Below are 12,398 nucleotides of genomic sequence, written 5' to 3' on the forward strand. Positions count from 1 at the left end.
TAAACTTTATACTAGTATACATACATATTTTTAAATCAAATACTATATATATATATATATATATATATATATATATTACGCCAATAATAAATTGTTTAAGATGGTTTCGAGGCAGATCATTATAATAAACTTCTAAAGATCAACCCCCTAACAAAACATCAAAGTGAACAAAAAAAAAAAAATGGTAATAATAATAATAATAATAATAATAATAAATATGCAAAATGAATAATTAAGGGTGATAGTTGTTTCTCATAATTATCGTCTAATGATGACCAGATGGTAATGGATTGTCAATAACAACACCATTCTTTACTTTACCACCATCTACCCATCCACCATATTCAAGTTGTTCACCATTGTGTTTTTGTTGGAATTCTTTAATTCTATCCACCATAACTGGTCTAAATGATTTGATTAAACCTTGAACTGGCCAAGCTGCAGCATCACCCAAAGCACAAATAGTGTGACCTTCAATTTCTTTAGTCAATTCAAAAATCATATCGATTTCCTTTTCAGTGGCTTGACCAGTATAAAATCTATCCATCATTCTTTGTAACCAAGTGGTACCTTCACGACATGGAGTACATTGACCACAAGATTCATGTTTATAGAAATGAGAAAATCTTTGAATTGCCCTTATAATATCGGTTTGTTTATTCATAACAATAACAGCAGCAGTACCTAATCCGGATCCAACATCTCTTAAGGCATCATAATCCATTAAAACATTATCACATGTTTCTTTAGGCATAATAGGTACCGAAGATCCACCAGGAATAACCCCTAATAAATTATCCCAACCTCCAACAATACCACCACAATGTTTTTCTAATAATTCTTTCAATGGGATTGACATTTCTTCTTCAACAGTACATGGTTCATTGACATGACCAGAAATACAAAACAATTTAGTTCCGGAATTTCTTTCACGACCAAATGAAGCAAACCAATCACCACCTCTTCTCAAAATAGTTGGAGCAACTGATACACTTTCAACATTGGCAACAGTAGTTGGTCTACCAAATAAACCAACACCAGCTGGGAAAGGTGGTTTCAATCTTGGTTTACCGGCTTTACCTTCGATAGATTCAATTAAAGCAGTTTCTTCACCACAAATATAGGCACCCATACCACGATGGATATAAACATCAAAATCATAACCTGATCCACATGCATTTTTACCAATCAATCCTGCTTTATAAGCTTCATTAATGGCATTTTGTAAAACAACTGTTTCATTATAAAATTCACCTCTAATATAAATATAAGCAGCAGTGGCATTCATAGCTCTACCAGCCAATAAACAACCTTCAACCAATTTATGAGGATCTTTTCTAATGATTTCTCTATCTTTACAAGTACCAGGTTCTCCTTCATCAGCATTAACAACTAAATATCTTGGTCCAACATTTTTTTCCCAACCAGGTGGATTCATAAATGACCATTTTAATCCTGAAGGGAAACCAGCACCTCCACGACCTCTTAATCCGGATTTTTTCATCTCATCAATAATCCATTTATCTCCTTTTAATATGATTTCTTTGGTTTTATACCAATCACCCATTTTTTGAGCTGATTTTAAATCATGACCATAAGTTCCATAAACATTTTGAAATATACGATCTTGATCTTTTAATCCACCATGTACTCTATTAGGATTGGCAGCTGGGTCAGCAGCAGCAGTGGCTAATCCACGTAGTAATGTGCGTGGTGGTTTTATTTTAAAATTGCTAAGCATGGTTTGTTTGTTGTTGTTAAGTGTTGTTGTTGTTAAGTGTTAAGTGTTGGGTGTTTGACAATTGTAATCTATGAATATGTGTGTGATGTTGTAGAATATATTAAAGTGTTAAATGGGGAGGGGGATAGGGAAGGAAGTTGAATTAAAGTTTACTATTAAACAATGATAAGATGATGATAATGATAATGATGATAATGATGAGGACGATGATGGGAAATGTTGTCTATTTTTTCTTTTTTTTTTTTTTTGATTGGATGTCTGAGAGAGAATTGGAAAATTATTGTAATGTTTATTGGTGCACAAGAGAGAAAGACAAGATGTTTTTTGTTTTGTTAGGGAATATTTTAATTATTGAAAATTTTGCGTAATTGGATTTGCTTTAATATTATTGGGTAGAATGAAGAAACTAAGTATTGATTTTATATGCACTACCAGACAACACAAAACAACACAACACAACGCATACAATTATAGTAAATTTTCTTCCCTGCTGCTTTTACTATTGGTGCTAGTGCTAGTGCTAATCAGGAACCAATATATCTATCAGCATTGAAAGGATTAAAGGATTAAAGGATTAAAGGATTAAAGGATTTTGTATCTGAATACTTGATAGCTATTTATTAGAATGTAATAGCAACTCCAATCCGGGTTCTAAACGGGAACTCTTCTCTCTCTTGTTTTTTGCTAGTATAAGTTTTGCAACAAATAAAAACACAAACTAAGTAAGAATCATCAAGGGTTGACCTGAGATACTTCATGTCAATTTTATGAAGATTTTTTTTTTTGGATCAATTGCCAATCTTGTTTATTTTTGCTTCTTTGAATTTCATTCAACGAGGTGAACATGAAACATATAGAATATTGTACTTATTACTTTAAAGTTGGTTATATTATCGATAATATTTGTAGGATGTCAATGATAACCAATAATCACCTAGTTTGAATTTTGTATGATGACAACATGTGTGTGTAAAAAAAAAAAAACTGAATGATGAAGATATTTTTGAATCAATATTTTTTGCAACAAATTTTAATACCAAAAAACAACTAAAAAATTCAACACAGTAGAACTTCTATTCTACTTTTGTATATATTGGAAACTTCTCTTTCTTACCCAGATTCAATGAATAAATCTTTATTTAACATAAAAATCAAAACCTTATGGAAGTTTTGATATATATTTGGTGGTATGTAATTGACTTGCTTATGGGGGGGGGGGTACTGGTGTCTGTCACGTGCTCCGTCCAGATGAAATTCTTGTTCCCCCCTATAGATTGAGATAATGTACACCCAATATTACATAATCAGCCACAAGCTTTTGTTGTTGTTGTTTTTTTTTTTTTTTCGCCCACCATTGTTTTTTCTTCTTTTGTTTAATTTGCTTCTTGCTCTAACGTTTCATCTAATAACATCTATCTAACGAATTGGATTTGCTTTTTTAGCTATTACTACTATCCCTATCCCTATAAGTGTCACCTATTTACAACTTTTCAACCATGACAAATTATTTTATTGCATTTATAAGTGGTGTTATACTATCTATATATTATTATTTTGTGTTAAATTATTTCTCTCAGTTTAAATCGATTGAATCATTTCCACCACCATATTATCCACTAGCGAAAGATCAACCCAAATTAGCTAGTAATCAATATTTAGATAAAATATATCCATCAGAAAATAGGAAACAATTAGGGAAAGAAAATGCTACCATGGTAATGTTAGTGAGAAATATTGAATTGGAAGGAGCTTTACAATCAATACGATCATTAGAAGATCGATTTAATCGAGATTATAAATATCCTTGGATTTTTTTTAATGATGAACCATTTACTGAAGAATTTATTGAGAAAACTACATTAATGGCTAGTGGTGAAACTTTTTATGAATTGATTCCAACCGAAGATTGGCAACCTCCATTATTTATTAATGAAACAAAATTACAAGAAAATTTAAATAATTCTAAAACTAATGTTATTTATGGTGGAATTAGATCTTATCGTAATATGTGTCATTTCAATTCTGGATTTTTTTATAAACAAAAAAGATTATTAAATTATGATTGGTATTTCCGAGTTGAACCAAATGTTGAATATATGTGTGATTTTCAATATGATCCATTTGAATTTCTTCGAATTAATAATAAAATATATGGATTTATTATTGCTATTACTGAATATGAAAATACTATTCCTAATTTATGGTCTACAGTGGAATCATTTATGGAAAAATATCCCGAATTAATTCATCCAAATAATGCTATTGAATTTTTAATTAGTAAAGAAATTTCTTTAAATCATTATATTGATTTAATTCCTTCAGCAACTGATTATAATCTTTGTCATTTTTGGTCGAATTTTGAAATTGGTAATTTGAATTTTTTCCGTAATCAATCATATGAAACTTTTTTCCAATATTTAGATTATACTGGTGGGTTTTATTATGAACGTTGGGGGGATGCACCAGTTCATACTATAGGATTAAGTTTATTGGTTGATAAAGATTCAATTCATCATTTTGAAGATATTGGATATTATCATGCACCTTATTTAGCATGTCCTCTGGCTGATGATATATTAGCTTCTAAAAGATGTGTTTGTGTTTCTCGACAATCAGAAGATAAAATTAATCGAACCATTGATACTAATGTATATAGTTGTTTACCTCGATGGTGGAAATATGGTTCTGGTAAAAGATTTCTTAATCAGATTGATTATAAACGGGATTAAATGATAATTTGAGAATAGAATATAGAGTTAGATAGGTGGAAGTTCTTATGTTGTATTAATATTAAATAGAGAAAACCTTTTATTTATAAGTTGTTAAATGGTTTGACTACTTTTTTTTTTTGCAATTTAGTTTATTAGAAAGACTAACAAAAAGAAAAAAAAAAAATACAAGGCCAGTAAAAATAATGAAGAGTTTGGTTTTCCTCTTCCCCCCTTCCTCCTTCCTCATCGCAATAATTTTGATACTACTACTACTACTTACTCTAGTACCAGCAAAAAACAAAAAAAAAACAAAAAAAAAAATATCATAAAAATTTCTCTCTTTCATCTCATCAATATTAATAGTCTCATTACTCCCCAAAATAGAATAATAATCATGGCTAGAAGTATATTGAAACAACAATTGAAAAGTCATCAATTATTGGATGCCATTGATAAGGCAAAATCAAAACCAACTAAGAAAATTTCAGTAGTAGAACAACAACAACAACAACAACCACAAGAAGAAGAAAAAGAAGAAACTATAGAAACTCCAGTGATTACTAAAGTTAAATCAAACAAGAAATCAAAGAAATCAAATACTAATAAAAATGATGATTATCAAAGTGAAGTTTTATCTAAAAAGGAACAAAGAAGGTTGAAGAAATTACAATCTAAACAACAAGAGGAAGAAAAGGAAGAAGAGGAAGAAGAGGAAGCAGAAGATAGCGAGGAAGAAGAAGAAGAAGAAGAAGAAGAAGAATTGGATTTGGAAAAGTTGGCAGCTAGTGAAAGTGAAAGTGATATCAATGATGATGAAGAAGAGGAGGAAGAAGAAGAAGAAGAAGAAGAAGAAGAACTTAACGACGAACCAAAAGATGATATTCCATTATCTGATGTTGAAGTTGATTCTGATGCTGATATAGTTCCTCATACCAAATTAACCATTAATAATATGGCAGCATTAAGAGAATCTTTAGCTCGTATTGAATTACCTTGGTCAAAACATTCATTTATTGAACATCAATCAATAATTAGTGATAATAAAATTGAATCAGAAATTAAAGATATTTATAATGATACTGAAAGAGAATTATTATTTTATAAACAAGGATTAGATGCAGTTAAACAATCACGTAAAACATTATTAAAATTAAAAATTCCATTTTCTCGTCCTATGGATTATTTTGCTGAAATGGTTAAAAGTGATGAACATATGGATAAATTGAAAAATAAATTATTAACTGAAGCTGCTAATAAAAAAGCATCTGAAGAAGCTAAAAGACAACGACAATTGAAAAAATTTGGTAAACAAGTTCAACATGCTACTTTACAAGAAAGAGCTAAACAAAAGAAAGAAATTTTAGAAAAAATTAAATCATTGAAAAAGAAAAGAGGTGCTAATGAAATTAGTAATGATAATGATTATGATAATGATGATGATGATTTTCAAATTGCTTTAGAAGAAGCCACTGAAAATAATCGTACTGGTGGTGATAATAAAAGAAGAAAACCAAATTCTAAAAGATTAGCTAAAGATGCAAAATATGGATTTGGTGGTAAAAAAAGAGGTAAAAGAGAAAATGATGCTGCTTCATCAGCTGATATTAGTGGATTTTCAACAAGAAAAATGAAAGGTAAATCATCTTCAAGACCAGGTAAAAGTAAACGTAATAAAAAACATTAAGAATGAAATTGTTGTATAGGAAGAATATAATACATAGAAAAATTAATCCCCAATTCTTTCCTTCCCCTTTCCTTTCCTTTCCTTTCCTTTCCTTTCCTTTCCCCTTTAAAAGCCATTAACTAATAGTGCTTATCATCAATAAGATTTATACCTTAAGAAGAAGGTAATAAATCTTTGAATAATGGTGTGAGATCTGATCTGATCTGATCTGATATTACTATTACGCGTATTAGCCTTGTCTGTTCATCATCATCATTGTCTTTTGTTTTTGTTTTTTTCTTTTTTATGCGCTTAAAAGAATTTAAATCGTATGAGTTAAATTATTCATTTATAATTTGGACGACACACACACACATACTACTACTCTCTCTCTCTCGAGAAAGTTTGTTTTTAAAAATTGAAAAAAAAAAAAAAAAACAAGACACTCCTTAAAACAACTACCAATTCTTTCTTTACAACCAAACTTAACCAAATCATATTATTCATAATGTCTGATAAACTTGTTGCTAAAGAAAGATTTCTTAATGTTTTCGAAGATTTAATCAAAGAATTGAAACAAATTTTATTGTCATATAATATGCCACAAGAAGCCATTGATTGGTTTATTAAAAGTTTAAATTATAATACTCCCGGAGGGAAATTAAATCGAGGATTATCTGTTGTTGATACTTATGCTATTTTAAATAATACTACTAGTGATAAATTAAATGATACTGAATATAAAAAAGTTGCTATATTAGGTTGGGCTATTGAATTATTACAAGCATATTTTTTAGTTGCTGATGATATGATGGATCAATCAAAAACTAGAAGAGGTCAACCATGTTGGTATTTAGTTGAAGGAGTTAATAATATTGCTATTAATGATTCATTTATGTTAGAAGGTGCCATTTATATTTTATTGAAAAATCATTTCCGTCAAGATCCTTATTATGTTGATTTATTAGATTTATTTCATGAAGTCACTTTCCAAACTGAATTAGGTCAATTATTAGATTTAATTACTGCTGATGAAGAAATTGTTGATTTAAATAAATTTTCATTAGATAAACATTCTTTCATTGTTATTTTTAAAACTGCTTATTATTCATTTTATTTACCAGTAGTATTGGCAATGTATATGAGTGGTATTAATAATGAAAAAGATTTAAAACAAGTTAAAGATATTTTAATTCCTTTGGGAGAATATTTTCAAATTCAAGATGATTTTTTGGATTGTTTTGGTACTCCAGAACAAATTGGGAAAATTGGTACTGATATTAAAGATAATAAATGTTCTTGGGTTATTAATCAAGCTTTATTAATTGTTACACCTGAACAACGTCAATTATTAGATAATAATTATGGTAAAAAAAATGATGAATGTGAACAAAAATGTAAAGATTTATTTAAACAATTGGGATTAGAAAAAATTTATCATGATTATGAAGAATCAATTGTTAGTAAATTAAGAAAACAAATTGATCAAATTGATGAATCTAGAGGTTTAAAGAAAGATGTTTTAACTGCTTTTTTGAGTAAAGTTTATAAAAGATCTAAATAGAGTTTTTTGTCCATAGAAATCAAAATCAAAATAAAATAAAGCAAAACATAATATAATATAATCAATCAATCAATGAATTAACCAAAAGTCTATTTCATTATTCAATTCAATTCAAATTATCAAATTATCAAATTTCTTCTTCATTTATATGTATGTATGTATGTACATATATATATATATATATATATTTAAATAATAAGGAAACTTGTTTATACACATTGTACAACAATAATAATAATATGTTTCCAATCATTAATTATCTTAAACATTAACTCTTTCCAATTCTTCTCTACCTTCTTTAGTATATAAATATTCATTATAATCTCTAGCTCTAGTCCAAATACTCCAAATAACAACAAATGGAATAGCAACATAAAGAAATTGATTTTTAGTTCTTCTAAAAGTATTGAAAATAGCATTATAAGCAGCCCCTTTTAATGGTTTAGCAGCATATGGAGAAATAGTATATTGAGTAATATATTTTTGTTTTGGGGAGCCTAAACTACCCCACCAGCCCATATAAGTATGTGGATGTGGTGCACCTGCCATTATGATGAATATATATATTAATATTTGTAAAAATGTGGTGGTTTTCAAAAAAAGATGATGATAATTGGAGTGCTTTGATTTTTTTTTTTTTCTTACGTTGTGTGTCTCTGTCTCTCTCTGTCTCTGTTTGGTTGTTTGTAAGATTGAATTTTCTATGTTATTATTGGCCAGACTATATGCAGGAACACAATATGTCACACAGCCTAATAATTAAGCTTAATTGAACATCGCACTAACCAATGTAATTGAAATAACCTCAACTTGTTCATCTTTTACCTTATGTTTCGAATACACTCTATTGCTCAGATATGAACTATCTCAACCTTTGGTTGATTTACTACTTTTGTTTCCTTGATTTCTCTTCTCAAATCTCTTTAAGTTAACTATACTTTTTCTTCTATTAATTAATCCTATATAACTAGTATATATAATATAAAATATAAATTACTTCTGTCCACTATTTATATTGTCAATCTCTTAAGAAACAAGGAATTAGATTAGATGTGTAAACATTATTCCTGTCTTTACTTGTATTAATTTCCTTTTATCCATTTTATGTAATTAGTTCTTTATATCGTAAATAATATAACTTAAGGATAAGTTACTATATTATTTAACTGTTACAGTCAGTGGACTGTCTGAGCGACATTCCTTGTATGTTGATCTGACTGTGTGACACAATAGGTTGGGCTTTTTTTCTTTAATTTTTTAATTTTTAATATAATAGATAGCGAAACATACAAAAAGGATAATCTTCTCTTAGTTTATAGTTGTTGATGATGATGATGATTTTTTGCAACTTTCAAAAAAAAAAAAAAGATCTTATTAGAGAATATGTTTAATTGAAGATACCACCACCACCACCAATAATAATAATAATAATCTGTGCCATGTATTAATTGGTGATTTTTAAATCTACAAGTTTAAAAATATCAGAGGGAGAGAGAGAGAGAGAGAGAGAGAGAGAGAATTGTTTAAAGAATTGGAACCTCGTTTGTGGATTTTGGCAATATAACACAAATTAGACTCTAGATATGTGTAGATATTGCTTGGGGGGGAGGTTTATATCAAGATAAATTGATTGTTATATTCTATTGTATTTAGTAAGTCGGGTTCATTTTCAACAATCAATTTAATGTAGATAAACATGAATTTAGTATTCACAACTTACATCAATTTTTCAATTTAATAATACAGGGTGTACAAGTTGAATTGATAATTAAAAGATTGGCAATGATGGGGGAGAGATGGGGGAGGGGCTTTAAACATCTTCATTTTAGAATCCCCGTCTTATGGAATTCAGTTTAAGAGAGAAATGATAATAGTATGGACTGAACCACATTTAATGCAAAAAAACCCCCAAAAAAAAAATTGATCTTGCACTCTGTTGCATTTTATTATATCCATCACGTACATACATTTTCGAAAATGAAAATAGTAGTTATTTATACATATAATTGATATCCTAAAAAGCATTTCCATTTCATTTCTACTCTGCTATTCTCTTCTCTTTGTTTTTAATATTTTGATTTTATATTATTATAATATACATTATGAACATACCGCAAAAGAATTAGAGAGAAAACAAAAACAAAAACCAAAAACCAAAAACCAACATACAATATACATATGAACAGTTTAGTTGGATTTTTTGTTTTTCACTCCCCTTCCAAATAATCAAAAAGAAAAAAAAATCAATGAATAAATGAATAAATGATTAATTCACTTTCCTATAATTTTTTTCTTTAAGCAGCAGTTAAACGTTTTTGAGAAGCCAATCTACCTCTTTGTCTTGAATTTAATCTAACTTGTTTTTGTTCAATTGATTTTTCAACAATTTCATCTTCTTCAGTCAAAGTTAATTCAATATGAGAAGGAGTAGATTGATAAGCATTAATTCTACCATGAGCTCTATAAGTTCTTCTTCTTTGTTTTGGAGCATGATTAACTTGAATATGAGAAATAATTAATTTATTAGAATCTAAACCTTTAGCTTCAGCATTAGCTTGAGCATTTCTTAATAAATCTTTAACAAAATTGACTGATTTAGCAGGCCATCTAGCTTTAGTAACACCAAATTCTTTACCTTGACCAGTTCTACCAATAGATGAATTATATCTTCTAAATGGAATGGCTCTTTGATGATCTAAAACTTGATCTAAATATTTTTGAGCTCTTTCTAATTTCCATCCATTAATGGCTTGAGCAGTTTCTCTAGTGTTTTTAAATGAAACTCTTAAATAAGAACCACGAGCAGAAGCTGATTTGGCTGGGTTAGCAGGAGTGGCAGCGTAACGAACCATTGTTGAATTGTTAATTAATATGAGGAAAGGTAAATTGTAGTAAAGAAAATTTTTCTTTTTTTTTTTTTTCTGTTCTTTTCGTTTTCGTTTCTTTGAAAAATATTTTGTTAGGAGGAGGAGGAAGAGGAGGAAGAGGAGGAGTGAGAACAAGGGAGGAAGGGAGAGGGAGGAAAAGAGAGATGTTGTGTTGTGTTGTGTATTGAGGGCCGAACAAAAATTTGTTAGTATGTGTGCGCGACGACGACGAAGACGACGACGACGACGACGACGACGACGACTTATACTGTTGGGGGGTGCTTGAAAGACTTCGTATGGTATGCCCACGAGTATAAGTCCATTGCGCGACAAAAACTTAGGGCGAACACCACGATTGTCACCAGAAAAAAACAAAACAGAAAAAAAGAGGAAGAGAACACTCACGCCCACAATTATCTATATAGTTTTCTTTTTTTTTTTTTTTTCTATTTGCCAGTGGCAAATATGCAGGATTAAACAAAGAATTAGGGCTATAGCCCTAGAACGTGATACTACATGAATTTTGCTGCAAAAAAAAAAATATCTATATCTATATATAATGGAAATCATTACTATTTTACCTTAGCCTGGAAAAGATACAAGAGCACAAGTAAATTTCCATTGTAAACTAGTCTTGATATACTGAATATTTTTTTTTTTAAAAAATTTTAATGATATTCTTCGTCCCTATTCCACTTATTGTCCTTTAACTATCAAATCCCTTCCAATCAAAAATTTTTTTTTTTTTTTTTTTTTATTTTTTTTGTTTCATTTTGCATCCATTTCAATTTAATAACAATAATAAATAGTCAATTTTTTTTAAAAAAAAATTTAAATATATAAATTTTCAAATGAATTTGATAATTCTTGAATCCTCAAATTATAATTAAAGATAAATCTATAAATAGTAATAGGGAATAGGGAATAAATTAGAATTTTATTTTATTTAATTTAATTTAATTTAAGGAAGGATATAACCACACCACAAATATTAATTTCTATTAATTTAGATTGTTTCAAATTTAATAATTCTAATGATTTATAATCAAATATTGAAATTAATTAAATGAAATATTTTTAATCGTTCTGGCGGCCAATTAAAGGATTAAATTTTTGTTTCTTTCTTCAAGGGAAATTAATTTTAGAGATACAAGATTTTTTGATAAATCATAAATCATAAATCATATATAAAACAAAATCTATACTTTTAAAAATTGAAAGTTAAACAATTTATTAAATGGAAAATTTCCAATTTCTTTTTTTTTTGTAGGGAGGGGGGAGGGAAGGGACAGTTGATAAAACAAAACAAAAATATTTCAATTTAAAACCAATTCAAGGATTATATATATATATATAGATATAGATATATAGATATAGATATAGACAAACATCACTCTTATGACAATTCCATAACATCATCATCATCTTCTTCATCATCATTATTGTTTTACTATATACAATATATTCCCCCTCCACACACACACACACAGTCTATTTTTAGATAATTTATAATATCAACATTAAAATAGATAAGACTTTGTCTCTATCTGTTCTTCTTTCGTTTCGTTTCGTTTCGTTGCTTTAGTTTTCTATAATTTAGGCAAATTGTACACTATCTTATCTTCAATGGTTAATTGGAATTACTACGTCATACTAGGCAAAGGGGGATGGCGATGGGGGATGAGTAAAATACGAAATCTCTTCTTCAAACTAATAATATGGTATAGATTTTTGTATTGAGGAAAGAGTAATTTGAAACTGATATCAATTAAACAATTAAAATGTCATTCACTGAGAAAAATATGACTTATAAAGATATGGTCATATATTGAACAAATAAATAAACTGAAAT

At 28.5% G+C, this 12,398-nt stretch overlaps 6 protein-coding genes across 6 annotated transcripts, besides 1 other annotated feature; 3 read left to right on the forward strand and 3 right to left on the reverse strand. All coding sequences in view use genetic code 12, as the record gives it.

Moving 5' to 3' along the window:
• Positions 1-265: 265 nt before the first annotated feature.
• Positions 266-1,741, reverse strand: NDH51 (NADH dehydrogenase complex I subunit, putative; the record flags this gene model as incomplete). The annotated part of the gene is made up of 1 exon (XM_002418350.1): positions 266-1,741. The coding sequence occupies one exon, from the start codon at positions 1,739-1,741 to the stop codon at positions 266-268; it is 1,476 nt and encodes a 491-aa protein (XP_002418395.1).
• Positions 1,742-3,237: 1,496 nt separating this feature from the next.
• Positions 3,238-4,470, forward strand: CD36_19160 (mannosyltransferase, putative; the record flags this gene model as incomplete). The annotated part of the gene is made up of 1 exon (XM_002418351.1): positions 3,238-4,470. The coding sequence occupies one exon, from the start codon at positions 3,238-3,240 to the stop codon at positions 4,468-4,470; it is 1,233 nt and encodes a 410-aa protein (XP_002418396.1).
• A 376-nt stretch (positions 4,471-4,846) lies between these two features.
• Positions 4,847-6,136, forward strand: CD36_19170 (EBNA1-binding protein homolog, putative; the record flags this gene model as incomplete). The annotated part of the gene is made up of 1 exon (XM_002418352.1): positions 4,847-6,136. One exon carries the CDS (start codon positions 4,847-4,849, stop codon positions 6,134-6,136), a length of 1,290 nt encoding a protein of 429 aa, XP_002418397.1.
• A 487-nt stretch (positions 6,137-6,623) lies between these two features.
• On the forward strand, positions 6,624-7,679 carry CD36_19180 (dimethylallyltranstransferase, putative; the record flags this gene model as incomplete). Its single annotated transcript, XM_002418353.1, has 1 exon — positions 6,624-7,679. One exon carries the CDS (start codon positions 6,624-6,626, stop codon positions 7,677-7,679), a length of 1,056 nt encoding a protein of 351 aa, XP_002418398.1.
• A 261-nt stretch (positions 7,680-7,940) lies between these two features.
• Positions 7,941-8,228, reverse strand: CD36_19190 (complex III subunit, putative; the record flags this gene model as incomplete). The annotated part of the gene is made up of 1 exon (XM_002418354.1): positions 7,941-8,228. The coding sequence occupies one exon, from the start codon at positions 8,226-8,228 to the stop codon at positions 7,941-7,943; it is 288 nt and encodes a 95-aa protein (XP_002418399.1).
• A 192-nt stretch (positions 8,229-8,420) lies between these two features.
• Positions 8,421-8,906: a mobile genetic element.
• Positions 8,907-9,973: 1,067 nt separating this feature from the next.
• On the reverse strand, positions 9,974-10,531 carry CD36_19200 (60S ribosomal protein L17; the record flags this gene model as incomplete). Its single annotated transcript, XM_002418355.1, has 1 exon — positions 9,974-10,531. The coding sequence occupies one exon, from the start codon at positions 10,529-10,531 to the stop codon at positions 9,974-9,976; it is 558 nt and encodes a 185-aa protein (XP_002418400.1).
• Between the last annotated feature and the right edge of the window lie 1,867 nt (positions 10,532-12,398).

The sequence above is a fragment of the Candida dubliniensis genome, chromosome 2 (assembly GCF_000026945.1).
Source record: "Candida dubliniensis CD36 chromosome 2, complete sequence".
Classification (NCBI taxonomy): domain Eukaryota; kingdom Fungi; phylum Ascomycota; class Pichiomycetes; order Serinales; family Debaryomycetaceae; genus Candida; species Candida dubliniensis.